Here is a 14,437-nt window from a genome sequence, read left to right as displayed (position 1 = left end):
GTCTGTTGATGAATGCCAGGTTTTCATTCCGTGTCGGAGCAGTGATGCTGGTATTGTAGGCTCCGACTGCAGTGTTACTCCCCAGGTGAACCCCGGTATCAGCACATCCACCGGCAGCCAGACCATCCCCCAGGTGCCTGCAGGTGCCTGTATCCAATCGTCTTGGGTAGAGCCATGCAAGAAGATAGATAATACAGACTGAGTGGACATGAATTTAAACCACCGTTGATTTAAATGTACGTAGCTCACGTGCCAGTGATCAGCATGTGGCTCCGGCAGACTAATCTATAGCAGCATAACTAAAGGGAGAGGTTCAGAGGTGACCACAGGCATGAGGGTTCACTGAGACATTGCTTTCCAGTCAAGTCATAGTCACAAATAGAGTGATGCCAAGACACAGCTGGATGACAGCATCAACATCTCAGATCACCAGAAATCTCAACGTCTGGGGGCCCCCAAGCCCCTACACCTTACAAGGGGAATTTTAGCTGAAGGCTTGACTAAACAGGTGAGTCTTAAGTCTAGATTTAAAGATTGGAACTGTGTCAGAGTCTCGGATTGGAGCTGGAAGGCTATTCCATAATTGAGGGGCTTTAAAAGAGAAAGCTCTGCCTCCGGCTGTAGTTTTACTAATTTTTGGAACTACGAGAAATCCAGCATTTTGGGAGCGCAAAGGGCGAGATGGGTTGTAGTAATCAATGAGTTCACTCAGATATTGTGGGGCAAGACCATTTAACGCCTTATAGGTTAACAGGAGAACTTTAAATTCAATGCGATATTTAATCGGCAGCCAGTGTAGTGCAGCGAGAGTGGGACTAATATGATCGAATTTCCTAGCCTTGGTTAGGACTCTAGCTGCGGCATTTTGTACAAGTTGTAGCTTCTTTATGGACTGTTTAGAGCATCCAATTAGAAGACTATTACAGTAGTCCAATCTCGACGAGACAAAAGCATGAACTAGCTTCTCTGCATCAGCTAAAGAAAGTAAGTGTCTCAGCTTGGCAATATTACGTAAATGGAAAAAGGCAGCCTTAGTGACATTGCATACATGTGTGTCAAATGAAAGATCAGAATCAATAGTGACACCTAAACTTTTTGCAGTAGATTTTGGTGTTACTGAAAAACCATCTAGGGCAGGGGTACTCAACTGGCGGACCGCGGTCCGGATCCGGACCCGAACGCAGTCCTGTCCGGACCCAATCTCATTCCTGATTAACTGGATACGGACTAAAACAAAACCGTAGCATTTATTTCAGGGCTATTGAAAAAACACTCCGTCACGAGTGTTACGTTTGCCACCCCCGCTCAACAACTTACGTTCGCCACCCCCGCTCAACAACAAGCCTGCCTGGTTGACGCTTCGCGAGCGGCGCGAGGGTCCGCGCGGCGAAAATGACGTAATCGCTGTGGCTCCGCGTGTGTCGGTTCGCGAGGTCGTGCACCTCTCGAATTTTGTAACTTCGCGCCGCGCTTCAGCGCGATGAACAAAGTCACGTTTTCAGGGTTCATACACCTTTATAAGGTGGAATTCAAGCACTTGTACGCCACTTTCAAGGTTCATTTCAATATTTCCCAGCATGTTAAACATAACTAAGTTAAAAAAAACGCCCAATCTTCACGTCTTCACGTTCTCTCATGTTTCGTCCTGGAATTACAAGAGGCTCGTAGGCCTATTTGTTAACCTAATACAAGAGAACTATTCAGTCAGACAGATATTTGTTGTGAAACCAAGTAGTTACAATTTCAAGCATTTTAAAGTACTTTAACCTAAATTCCAGCACTTTTCAAACCTGAAACATATAGCAACATTAAAATTGGTCGGGTAAATGTTCATTTTCCTGTTTTGAGGGGTGTTTCTACCACATATCGTTTCGGACAAAACGCCTATCGTTTAGGACAAAACGCTCGCGAAAGTATAAACGCCTCCACCGTTCGCGCACCGTTCCCCCCCCCCCCCCCCCCCCCCCCCCCCCCCCCCCGCTCAACAACTTACGTTGGCCACCCCCGCCGCACCGGACCTCAGGTCACAGGTATCTGCCAAAACTGGACCGCGGACAAATTTAGTTGAGTACGCCTGATCTAGGGTAAGGGGAATATCAGCCCAATTGCTTCTAACAGCTTTAGGCCCAAGAATCAGTACCTCAGTCTTGTCGGAATTTAGTTTAAGAAAATTAGACGCCATCCAGTTTTTAATATCCTGGACGCAGTTCTCAATCTTGAGAGTTGTGGTGGTATCATCTGGATTAGAAGATATATACAACTGAGTATCATCTGCGTAGCAATGGAAGCTAATACCATGCCTACGAATGATAGTGCCCAGTGGTAGCATATATAATGAGAATAATATGGGGCCCAGTACAGATCCTTGTGGGACACCATACTTTACTTTAGAATGCTCAGAGCATTCGTTATTTACTAGCACAAATTGGTAACGATCTGTCAGGTAGGACCTGAACCAGGAGAGTGCTTGACCTCTTATGCCAATGAGTGTCTCCAGTCTATTAAGTAGAATATTATGATCAATGGTGTCAAAAGCAGCACTGAGGTCTAGCAGTATGAGAAACGAAATGTGTCCTTTATCAGAGGATATTAAGAGATCATTCAGTACTTTAGTTAGTGCTGTTTCAGTGCTGTGATGAGCTCTAAATCCAGACTGAAATAACTCTAAGACATGTTCTGTCTGTAAGAAGGAAGAGAGTTGTGAAGAAACTACTTTCTCTAAAATTTTGGATATGAATGACAGATTAGAAATTGGCCTATAGTTGGACAGTTCTTGGGGGTTAAGACCAGGTTTTTTAATTAGCGGCTTGATGACTGCAAGTTTAAATGAACTGGGAACGTAGCCCAGGCTCAGAGAATAATTTATTATAGTAAGCAACGGTTCTACATTGCTGTGCAGTAATTCTTTAAGTAGATGGGTTGGTACAGCATCTAGTATGCATGTGGAGGGTTTAGCGGATTTCACCAGTGAAATAAGCTCCTCACGACCAATTGGGGAGAAGGACTCGAACAGGGCATCAGAGCTGACCAGACAGCTGTCAAGGTGCATTGGCATGTTGACAGGCTCTGAGATAGCACTACTAATGTTTTCCCTAATTTTATCAATCTTATCATTAAAGAATTTCATAAAATTGTTACTGCTACACTCTAGTGGAATAAGAGAATTGTTTTGTTCATGACTCTTCGTAAGGCTGGAAACAGTTTTAAAAAGGAGTCCTGAATTGTTTTTATGTTTTTCTATTAAGGCCGATAAGTATAAGGACTTTGCCATATGGAGGGCATGCTTATATTCAATAAGGCTGCTTTTCCATGATAGTCTATACACTTCTAACTTCATATTTCGCCATTTACGTTCCATGACGTAAAAAACTCAGACTCAGACTAACCCAGACTCCTCATTAGTATGTGTGCAGGGACTCACCTGGTGCCCTGTCTGTTAGCGAAATGAAAGGAAATCTGACCAATAGACATCATGGGTTTATATAAGGAGTAGTGTTAAGGAGATTGTGGGAACACTCTTCTACAGAAGGTTGACAGATGTATAGGGGTGGGCCTGTAACAGTCCATGCTTTCACCCTGTTCAGAAGAAGAGGCCATGACCATGATTATAAAACACTGGCTATGCTAGCCAACATAACATTGTGACTACATACGAGGCAGACAGTTCACCCTAACCCTAGAGACAGACAGTTAACCCTAACCCTAGAGAATTAATGTCTTCTTGTGTCTTTTGTATTCTTCTAAAAAGTGTCAGTAGCTACAGTAGCCAAACACAGATAAACATAAATGCCTCCTGAGAAGGACACAGAGGAGACAGATGCTCTTAGTAATAGGGTGCAAGCCTACCACGCATTGTTAAACCACAGCATTCGTACTCAAAAATCAGGTGTGGTATGATGAGCAAAGAAAATTGGTTTCTGTTTTATTTTCTGCACTAGACACAGTGAGCGACCCTAGTGTGCTGGGTCCTATACTATGTTCACAGTTTCTTTAAATGTACCAAGTACCAGGGGCTAATCTCACTAAACCACTTTTGAAACATTTAATAAGTAGCTGTCAAATCAGCTCTAAGCCTCTAAATAAGGAAATATAAGGATAAATAAGGAAAGTACCACTCTTGTATTTAGTTTTGTCTTGTATTTTGTTTTTAGTTTTTTTTAAGTATGTATTAATGCATTCATGCAGAACACGATTTTAAACTTCAGAATGTTCATTGTGTTTGAGCCGTATGAATGCTGGAGGGTGGCGTGTTGGAGGGTGGGGTGATGTCAGGGTGGCGTATTGGAGGGTCGGGTGCTGGAAGGTGGGGTGTTGTGAGGGTGGGGTGATGTAAAGGTAGCGTATTGGAGGGTCGGGTGCTGGAGGGTGGGGTGCTGTGAGGGTCGGGTGTTGGAGGGTGAGATGCTGTGGTTTGGCTGTTAAAAAATGCATGCGCACACACACACACACACACGCATACACACACTCTCACACACACACACACACACACACACACACACACACACACACACACACACGAATCCTAACAGACAAGAAGGTCTCGCGAGCTCATTACCACATTTCCTGTCTCAGCCACAGAGACCCTTTCATCCTCAGTCTCTCTGTCACACTCACTTCTCTCCCTCCCATTCCCCCACATCTGACTTTCCTTCTCTCTCTCTCTCTCTCTCTCTCTCTCTCTCTCTCTCTCTCTCTCTCTCTCTCTCTCTCTTTCCAGTTTTTACATTGCAGATCTCTGTGAGCTACCAGCAGCTGTGTTCTGAATATAATTACCTTGCTTTAATAAAACGATGTCTAATCAAACTACACATTTCACACTGCTTCCATTTTCAAATTTGGCACTCAAAATACTCCGTCCTCTTTAGCCCACTCCTCTTACACACAAACAGAATCGCATATATTGCCTATGCTAACACATTCCCACAAGGAAAACATCAACGTGAACAGACTCAGATGGGCTGTTGCCTATTTTCAGATTACACTATATAGGACATTTCTGCTCTTTCAAAACCAACAAATTAAAAAACGAAAACCTAATCAATCCATCTCCTATATACATTTGCGTAAAGATCACTGCTGCATATATAACATACAGGAAAATCACTTGGCATCTTTGTTCAAAAGTGATTTATTCACACTATTTCTCACAGAGCCCTCCATCTTATGGTACGTTTCTGAGTGAATAACAGAAGACAAGAGGTTATAATCGTGACTGAGGAAAGTAGTTCCAGCTGAATTACTCTCCTTATCATCTCTTATGAAAATGACGCTTACATCAATAGTCAATGGCACACATGTGTGAGCATGTTAGGTTTTATAATGTCTTGTGAAGAATTTAGGGGTTTGTATATGTAACCAGTCCTACTCCCCTCCACAAACACACATGCACATACTCGTCAGACATCCAAATAAGCAGCAACCCTTGAAACTAAAGCACACTCTATGCCACAAGTCTTCAACTCACCTCCACGTGTACACACACCCAAATGCATTGGTATACTCAGAGGCGACAGAAAACAGCACCACCCACACACACTCTCACCGCTCTGGGCCCCTACGCCTGGCTGGGTGCTGTCGGTGTGCTTACGACTCACCCAACTCAAAGACCCCTTTGTGGGACGGGTGCGTATAAAGCCGGTCGAGGCTACAGCGCCGTTCACTCTGCTCCCAACCCCCAGCTCTCTTCCTTCTCCTCCTCTGCCCAAACCCACCCATCCACGCCCAGCCGTCCAGAACTATGAGACCCGTGCGCCTGCTTGTCCTCCTGATGACGTGCTGCGTCTGGGCTGTGTGCGGTCAGGGCGGCACCGCACCCCCCGCCACCTCTGTCGGCCGCCGGCCGGACCCGCCAGCAGAGCCCCTCCGCTTCAACACCAAGGCCAAGGATGCGTGCACCATGGCGGTCTCGGGTCAGGGCCTCCTGACCAAGCTGCGTGTGACCTGTAAGAGCAAGGGCCGCTCATACTGGTGCGAGTACCTGGGCCGGCCCGACGTGTGCCGACCCTACAACGCCAACCCACGCCACTACTTCACGCAGATCATGTGGGACTTACGCAAGCTGCCCAACGCCTGCCAGGGCCAGCGATCTTACAAACCCAGGATGTGTCACGCAGGCCCCGCCGAGGCCCAGATGACATTCCACAGGTCCTGGCCGCGGCCCGCCAAACCCGACGCCACCGCCAGGCCCAAGACGGCCAAACCGCCCAAGCCGGCCAAGCCTGCTCCACCCCGGAAGCCTGTGAGAAGCACCGCGGCGGCGCCTACGCAAGCGGCGGAGACCTCCGCCGGCAGACTGGCCCAGGAGTACTGCTGGCAGAGCCTGCAAGGGGTCTGCACCTACGTCATCAGCTGGTTCCAGAACTGAAGGAGCTCTCATGCAGGTAATAAAATTCCTGTTGCCTAGCAGTTTGGTAGCAAAAGGACCCTTAAATTTAACCTATATCAATACATGTGTGCCAAATTATACAAACAAATACAGACTAATATACGGTACAATCCTATCATGCAGCTAGGACAATAGTAAATGTGCTAGTAAATTATTTGCTTACAGAAGAAAGAGAAAGTAATTCCAGGTAAATTATAACCAGTCCATGATGTACTGAAGAACTGCATAAATAGTGATATCAAAATGCATAACAAAACCTTGTCTAATATGGCAGACAGGGCCAAAAGAGCAGATTCAACCAGCATCCAAATAGTCTGACAGAATACTGTCAACATGTCTAAAGTTATTGCTGGGTAGGATACGTAAAGGATATGTATGGGTAGGATACATAAAGGATATGTATGGGTAGGATATGTAAAGGATATGTATGGGTAGGATATGTTAAGCTCTGTTGGGCTCAATAGCTGTAACAGATGTAAACTGCTAGAAAAGTATAGCAAAAGTATAGAAAAGATTTATATGCTGTTATAGACACTGATCATTCATGAATAGCCTCCATAATGGTTGTGACAGACATTATGTAATAAAAGGTCTGCATAAAGCAAATTTTATGCTGCTGTGCAGAGAAATCTATCTCCTGTAGAAGACTTCTCAATGAACTGACTGTTGAACTCCCCTCCCTCCGTCTAGGTGTGCTGTACCAGCATAGAAGATTTTCTCATCCTTTGTCGCCTCTAGCCAAGGTTGTACTCCTGGGTGTATGTGCATGTGATTGTGTGTGTGCGTGTGTGTGTGTGTGTGTGTGTGTGTGTGTGTGTGTGTGTGTGTGTGTGTGTGTGTGTGTGTGTGTGTGTGTGTGTGTGTGTGTGTGTGTGTGTGTGTGTGTGTGTGTGTGTGGATTGGTGAGTGGATGTATGTGTACATTATTGTGTGCCGGTATGTTTTTTTTTTACCTCAAAGCAAAGTTTCCTGAGTCAAAAAATCAAAAAATCCTAACTTGTGATGTTTTTGTCACTAAACCAATTTTCCTATGACTTTAGCAATATGAATAGCACATTCTTAATGTTAACTTCATTTTACCAAGTTAATATATCACAGCTCTCTTTGTTGTTGCCTTATTTAATTTTTTTATTGTTAATGTATCCTAATGTTGTGCTTCTTTAAGTCAAGGGAAATAGAAAAAGATACAGCTTTGAGTGCACAGTGCAATATAGGAACTATAGCACCCATATAGTAAAGACTGTGTTGTGCAGTTCTAGGGGACTCATGTCATATGATTTGTTTACACTTCTAAAGGACTCAAGTGATTTGTGTAAAATTTCAAAGGTCAGAATTACAGGATGAACACATGCTGAAGACATGTATGCTTCTTGTTCTATATTTCAACATTTAATGTATATTTCTAATAAAAATATTAACTTTTTCAACTATGTTTTGTATAATGCATTTATTAACAGCACTGAGAATGAACATTTAAAAATGCAAAAATAATGTGTTGTGTTATTAGAATACAATAGCAATTTGATTCAATGTTGTGACAAAGGTTGGAGACAGTCACAGTTCCCAGGACTCAACCACAGGTCTCCACGTCTGACAGGAGAGAATCATGAATATTGAGCCACAGACCACAGAGCCAGGCATCTGGAGGGCCAGCCAGAGCCCCTATTTAACCTCTTCACTCTTCATATATCATTATCAGTGCATTTTCAGAGTGTTCTGTTTGAGAGGTGTCAGTGAGTGAGATTTCCTAGCTAAAGAATATTCACAGAGGGCCCTGAATTTCCCACCAGTCCAATTACTTCAGTGACCTCTATGCATGCTTGGGCTGCTCAGTCTTTCTTTCCCTGACTGCCTTAGGCAACACGCACCTCCCAGAAATGACCAAGAGAAATTATCAAGCAAATCACTAAACAAGGTATACAATTCAACATTTTCTGGATTGATAAAAAAAACTGAATTCCATTCAAATGCCAATACTCATATATTGAATTAATCTTTTTGCTAAATATTCATGTAGACAACGTTTTCAGGTCTGTGTGTGTGTTGAAAACACATTCTCACTCACTAAAGCACAGTTTACTCCATGATTCATTGTGATACCCGAAGGTGATGACAGGTAGCAGAAAATGAAATAGAATTAATCTGCACTACTGCAACCCAAGAGAAGAGTTATTCTCTGTATGGAAGGTCAGAACACTACCGAAAACACTGTAAGAAAGAACATCTACAGGCCACAAACATGACCGGTGCGGAGGTGGGAGGCTGCATCCGGCACACCACAGCTGTCTCACCCTGATGCCAGGCTAGGGCCAACGTTGTCTGGGATGAGGTCATCTGGCCTGACCCAGCACAAACACGTGATGCTGAGGCTGAATAGATCACTTACATTGATACATTTACAGCGCACCATAATGTTCTGTTCATTTACATTTTTGTCTTTGTATTTTGGCATTTGCTGTGAACACGTGTGAAATTAGGCTCAGATGTTTTTACAGTATGCTAATACTGAAATGTACCACAGTGGCCACAAGGTGGTAGTATTTACATATATACCTAACATTCGACAAGAAAGACAGAATTTCCATGCACATAAAACATCTAAGATCAGATTCTCCTCGGATATCCCCAGAAAAAGAAGTAGGACAGCAACCAGACATAAAACAGCTGCCTTCAGTTATGTTTTGAGAGTTATCAGTCGAGTCTCTTAGACCTTACAAAGGACAATGGAATAGTACCATGATCCTTCTGAATAAGATATGCCGTGCTTATTTACTGTGCATAGCCTACACATGTCCATGACTCAGGTCAGGTTTTATGTAACCAGAGAGCTTTACGTGTAAAAACATGGAGGTCAAGTACACTGGCTGTCCCTACAAAATGTTCCTGATGTGTGTGTGTGTGTGTGTGTGTGTGTGTGTGTGTGTGTGTGTGTGTGTGTGTGTGAATGTTTAATAAAACAGTTGTCTGAGTGTGTGGGGATGATTGTGTGTGTGCCCAGTGGTGGATGGTGCTCTGTCCTGTGTTGTCCTCTCTCCTCTTCCTGCGTCCCCTGGCGGCTGAGATTTCCGGTTAAGAGTAATTCCACTTCTCGGAAGAAGTGGTAAGGAGTAAGGTTTATTTGCATCTATATTGCCTTCTATTACTTTAGACTGTAAAAGTTACTTTAACATTATCTCCGTAAAATTTCATTCATTAAATATAAAACGCGTTGTGTGGTTTCAAGTTGCGCGCGCTTTTGTAATGTCAGTCATTAGGGCAATTCTTGTGCGCCACAGCGTGAAATTCGGGGGATTGTCTTTACGCGCTTGAGTAAAAGCCCCCGGGCGCTGAGGATTTATGCATGGCCTGCATGCTTGCATCGCGGATCCCATTGTGTGGTTTCCCCCCTGTTAAGAATTTGACAATTGCGCGGGAGGTAGGTGGTGTCACGAGAAGCAGGCCTATAAATGACTGGCGCGGATTTAGGTTCATGACATTAAGGGGATGCATTACGGGCGTCAGTTAACTTTTCCTGGTAAGTTTAAGATATGTTAATGTAATTATAAGTGACAGTACATTTTAAGTTTGAAATGGGATAGCATAGTTTTTTCTGTGCATTTTAAACCAGCCTTTTAATTTTTTTTACGTTTTGCAGATTGAGAACCATGTGGCTCCGTGGAAATCTCGTGGTGGTGGTATTACTTGTCTGTCTTGCACAGAATGTCTCCACGAGGGACAAAGACATGAGAGAGACAAGAAAAGGAAAGAGGCCACAAAGCGAAAAGAAAAGTGTATTCAAGGGTAAATTCACTGCCAGAAACCTAGTCCAATGCATGTGGATAGTGACTGGGGGGGAAAAGTACATTTTGAAGGTCACCTGCAACCCGGAGCAGGGGGAGACTCGTCAGAGAATTACCTGCGCGTACACGGGAGATCCCAAAAGATGTCCTGCCTACACCACAAACACGAAAGGCTACTGGAAGCAGATTTCTCGTTCAATTAAAAACCAAAAAAAGCTTTGCTTAGATAATCTGGTACGGGCGTCAATGTGCAAGCACGCGCCGCAGGATGCGCACTTCAGACTCACCGCTAGCAGTGCGTCTAAACACGTTAGATCTGAAAAAGCGAAAGTCGTACAAACCACAGCAATGACGACAGCTACCGTGAACGCTGAACGTCCAGAGAGCACGCGCACGGTGGAGTGCGCGGGACGCAGTGATCATAGCAAACGCGCAGAGGAAATGTGTGGGAGCGAGTGGGCAAGCGTGTGTACGTTCATATTTACTTTTGTCCAGAGCGGTGACTGCTGAATATATATATATGTGTGTGTGTGTGTGTGTGTGTGTGTGTGTGTGTGTGTGTGTGTGTGTGTGTGTGTGTGTGTGTGTGTGTGTGTGTGTGTCATGCCTCCAGTATGTGTAGAGTATGCCTTATTGCCTTATGCAATGTACCATATCATGATAGTGTATTGTGGCAATATATGTTTTTATACAAAGTAAGTTTTTTATATAAATGTAAATGTAAAGATATTGTCACCATTTTCATATAATGTCTATAAAAGGTTGTGCATTTGGCAACTTTCATGCAGATGTAAATATTAGATGTTTATATAAGTACTGTTCTGTAATGATAGGGGTTTAGATCTCTGATCAGCTCCATGTTTTTTTTTCACTCCAAACAAAACTATATGTACAAAATACAAATTTCTTTATTTATTCACATTTTGGTGTGATTTTTTTCTTCAACCTACACATAATATTCTATATTTAATATACATATATAGAATAAATAATTGTCTATTTAATTAGTAGATGTATCTTTCTTAATGTAATTACTGAGGCGTGATAATGATCCTTGATTTGTTGCTTCTGCAACAGAATACAAATCAGTACTTCCTGTAAAAAACAACTTCACTTTGACTCTATACATTTACTGTTCAACAGTTTCAATATTATTTTGTTACAGCCCAAAAATTGTAGAACTGTGTGTGTGAAGGAGAGAAAAATAAAAAAATCTGAAAAATCCACTTGTCCTTATTAGTCTTTGTTCTTCCTGAATATACAGAGAGCACAGGGGTGGACATCTTTGTAGGCAGTACAAATAATTACACATGAAAAATTTACCATAAGTCTGAACCACACAGGACCAGCCAACCCCTCCATATTCTGTTCAGAGAACCAATGAGCTCACCAGTGATCTGGCCTTCAGTATTATATGTACCAGTCATAAACATTAATACACTATTAGTCTTTCAATGAGCTCAATATTTCACGGTAACCAGGTTAAAACAACAAAACGTTAATTTTTACAGTGCATGTCCTTTGCTTATGACCAGTGTCCAGTACTTCTAAGAAGAGGATTCTCATTCTAGTGTCCTCCAATGCAGCATTGTGCATTTCACTGTTTGTGCACGGTGAGGGGTGATGTCTAAACACCTGGCAAACCCTGTCCTAAGGTTCTAGTCTTCTCAGCCCTATACATACTGAAGCCCACCCAACTGTTTCCTGTATGGAGACATCCCCTGATCCACGTTGAGTCTCACTGAACCCCTGAGGGAAGAGGCTGTTTGGGAGGTGGGGTTCTTTACCTAGTTCTTAACATAATTCCTCACTGCACGGCTCCATACAATCTCAGTAGGACATCTGGAGCAGTAGTGAAGACAGAAAGAATCAGGGTCTGTGTGTAGAAAACTGTGGTCCCTCCACAGTAATTCCATGGCAGTAAAACCATGACCTCACACAAGATAGTCAAGCAGGAGAGGTGAGTGTTGGGCATTGACAATCTGCTCCATTAAACCTGCTGTCGTCACGTCCTGTGTGATGAAAGACGTGTCCATAAGCTTAACTATTCATGCTCAACCATTTGATTTTTAAAATTAGCTTTTTAATTCCACTTTAACATCAAACTCAACATTTTATTGCTCATATAAAATGCCATAATTCCACTCTCTCTTCCCCTTAAACGCACACACACACACACACACACACACACATACACACACACGAGGTGGTAAAATATGCGAGTTCTAGAATTACACACCTAACAAATCCACCCACCCACAGCAAAACAGGAAAGTACCGATGCATTACCAGAAGCATTTTGATTGGATGGAATTTCAGATCATGCCATGCAGAAGGCCAATAATCACAGAAATGTTCTGCATCTCCTGATAAAAGGTACTGCCTTCTACCACACAAAGACACACAGTCCCATAGACATTGTAACTGAGCTGTGAGGAAAGCACTTTTTTTACACAGCCCACAGAACATATACACACAGAGACATTTTTTAATTTTTAAAGGCCTACTTTGTAAAACTTTTCTTCTTGTGACAAAGAAAGAATTCATCTTTGAGGAATTCCCACATCGGTGTGTGTGTGTTGGATCAGAGATTCTGCATTGAGGCATTTTATTCCTAATAACGAGTGTAAAGAAAGAATAATAATGTACACAATAATCCTCAGTGTCAATCTTAGCCATAAGTGTTTGCTACATTAATTCATTTTACCTCTGAATGTCCATGTATATGGTTTATGTTACAATTGAATGAGAGTACATGAGTATATAAAACACTGTAAAGTGCCTGTGTGGGAGGGGGCAAGTCTGTTCAGGTGGCTATTTTATGAAAGATAAGACAGGAGAAATGTTCACAGTGACTCTCATATTGGAGAAATGCACGTATGTGTTTGTATGAGTGAGAACACCATACTATCAGTGATGGCCTCATGTTCCTACATGCTTAGAGTTACACCTGGGCTCCCAGGGAAAATAGCAAGGCAAATGGAGATTTCCGGAAGGGGAGTTGGCACGACCACACACACACACACACACACACACACACACACACACACACACACACACACACACACACACACACAGACACAGACACACACACACACACACACACATGTGCTAAGAGAGTTGAGTACTTGTTAAGGATAACTGAATGCACTCTTACAAAGGGAACGAGATCATCAACAAAACAGTCATGCAGACCCTATACATGTTCACGCATGCATACACGCTCACTTCCACACCATCATCCGCTGTAGATGTAATGAATCATGGTAGCCTAGTCTTTCTTCTTAAAATACAGACATACAAAGAGCAGATGTGGTTCATTATGGGGTTTCATCTACACCTCATTGCTTACTGGCTTGGGGTGGTCTGACCTTTCCACCCCTGTTTTCAGACACTCCCATTGGTCAAGACAGGTCCACCGCCCACATTTATTGGTCAAACATCTGCCCCTTTGTTCTCTACGTTGACAAACAGTCTACATATCTATGTACACTTGCTCACAGTGTTAATCTAGGTCAACCTTATACTCAACACAAAGGCAGTAAGCACCCCACCCCTCAGTCTCTCCCCATGTAATTGGTAAGTGATTATAATCACTTTATATTCGTTTGGTTTATGTTTTTCACACTTTAGATCTGTGCAGAAACAGGCTGTGCCCTTCAGTCCGTGTCCGAGGGTACTACATACCTACACAGCACTACGTCTGGGTTTGTGTATGTAGCTGCTTGATATCAGATGCCACTGAGGCTAAGCACACGCACACACCCTAATAAACATTACCACTGTATTGTAATATGGAATGTTGCAACATGTAACACTACACACACACATAGACCTTTTCAGCGGTGAACTAAGTATTAAAGCGTGCATAGTAAATAGCTTTGAAAACAATAACGGCAACTCGACATTTCCACTCATCTGGTGTGGAGACTTTAAAGCACGTACGATTAAATCAAGGTTAGATTGATGTGTATAAATGAAGGCGCTGGATTTAAATGAAAGTTTTCGGCGGGAGTTTTACGGAACATAATAAGTAGGTACATTATCACGAATCATGCATAGCGTAGCTGCATTCAGTTCTCATAACCGCGACTTTTCCGCACCCACGTGGCCATTTATAAGCATTACAAGTGTGAGAACTAAAGTAAGTGACAGAAAAAAGCTTTAAAAATGTTAACGTGGTTTGAATTATTACTCTTTTTCATAAAAAGTGATCATGATATACATACCCATCACATAGGTTGCCATGCTCAAACTGATGTATTGCGTTAGT

At 42.9% G+C, this 14,437-nt stretch overlaps 2 protein-coding genes across 3 annotated transcripts; both read left to right on the top strand.

The window, feature by feature from the left end:
* Positions 1 to 5,673: 5,673 nt before the first annotated feature.
* On the top strand, positions 5,674 to 7,751 carry fgfbp2b (fibroblast growth factor binding protein 2b). Its single transcript, XM_076990731.1, has 2 exons — positions 5,674 to 6,380; positions 7,076 to 7,751. Exon 1 carries the CDS (start codon positions 5,738 to 5,740, stop codon positions 6,362 to 6,364), a length of 627 nt encoding a protein of 208 aa, XP_076846846.1. The 5' UTR covers positions 5,674 to 5,737; the 3' UTR covers positions 6,365 to 6,380; positions 7,076 to 7,751.
* A 1,614-nt stretch (positions 7,752 to 9,365) lies between these two features.
* fgfbp1b (fibroblast growth factor binding protein 1b) lies at positions 9,366 to 11,380 on the top strand. 2 transcript variants are annotated; one of them, XM_076990698.1, is made up of 2 exons: positions 9,366 to 9,485; positions 10,020 to 11,380. In XM_076990698.1, exon 2 carries the CDS (start codon positions 10,030 to 10,032, stop codon positions 10,672 to 10,674), a length of 645 nt encoding a protein of 214 aa, XP_076846813.1. In that variant the 5' UTR covers positions 9,366 to 9,485; positions 10,020 to 10,029; the 3' UTR covers positions 10,675 to 11,380. The 2 variants fall into 2 exon arrangements, with proteins under 2 accessions (XP_076846813.1, XP_076846812.1); XM_076990697.1 differs by lacking the exon at positions 9,366 to 9,485 and adding an exon at positions 9,698 to 9,899.
* The last annotated feature ends 3,057 nt before the right edge of the window (positions 11,381 to 14,437 follow it).

Source organism: Brachyhypopomus gauderio, unplaced genomic scaffold, assembly GCF_052324685.1.
Source record: "Brachyhypopomus gauderio isolate BG-103 unplaced genomic scaffold, BGAUD_0.2 sc77, whole genome shotgun sequence".
Classification (NCBI taxonomy): Eukaryota; Metazoa; Chordata; class Actinopteri; order Gymnotiformes; family Hypopomidae; genus Brachyhypopomus; species Brachyhypopomus gauderio.
This window is presented reverse-complemented; position numbering and strand designations above follow the sequence as displayed.

Excerpts from the sequence above, each read along its gene's own strand:
- fgfbp2b (XM_076990731.1), top strand. The coding sequence starts at position 5,738 with ATGAGACCCGTGCGCCTGCTTGTCCTCCTGATGACGTGCTGCGTCTGG.
- fgfbp1b (XM_076990698.1), top strand. The coding sequence starts at position 10,030 with ATGTGGCTCCGTGGAAATCTCGTGGTGGTGGTATTACTTGTCTGTCTT.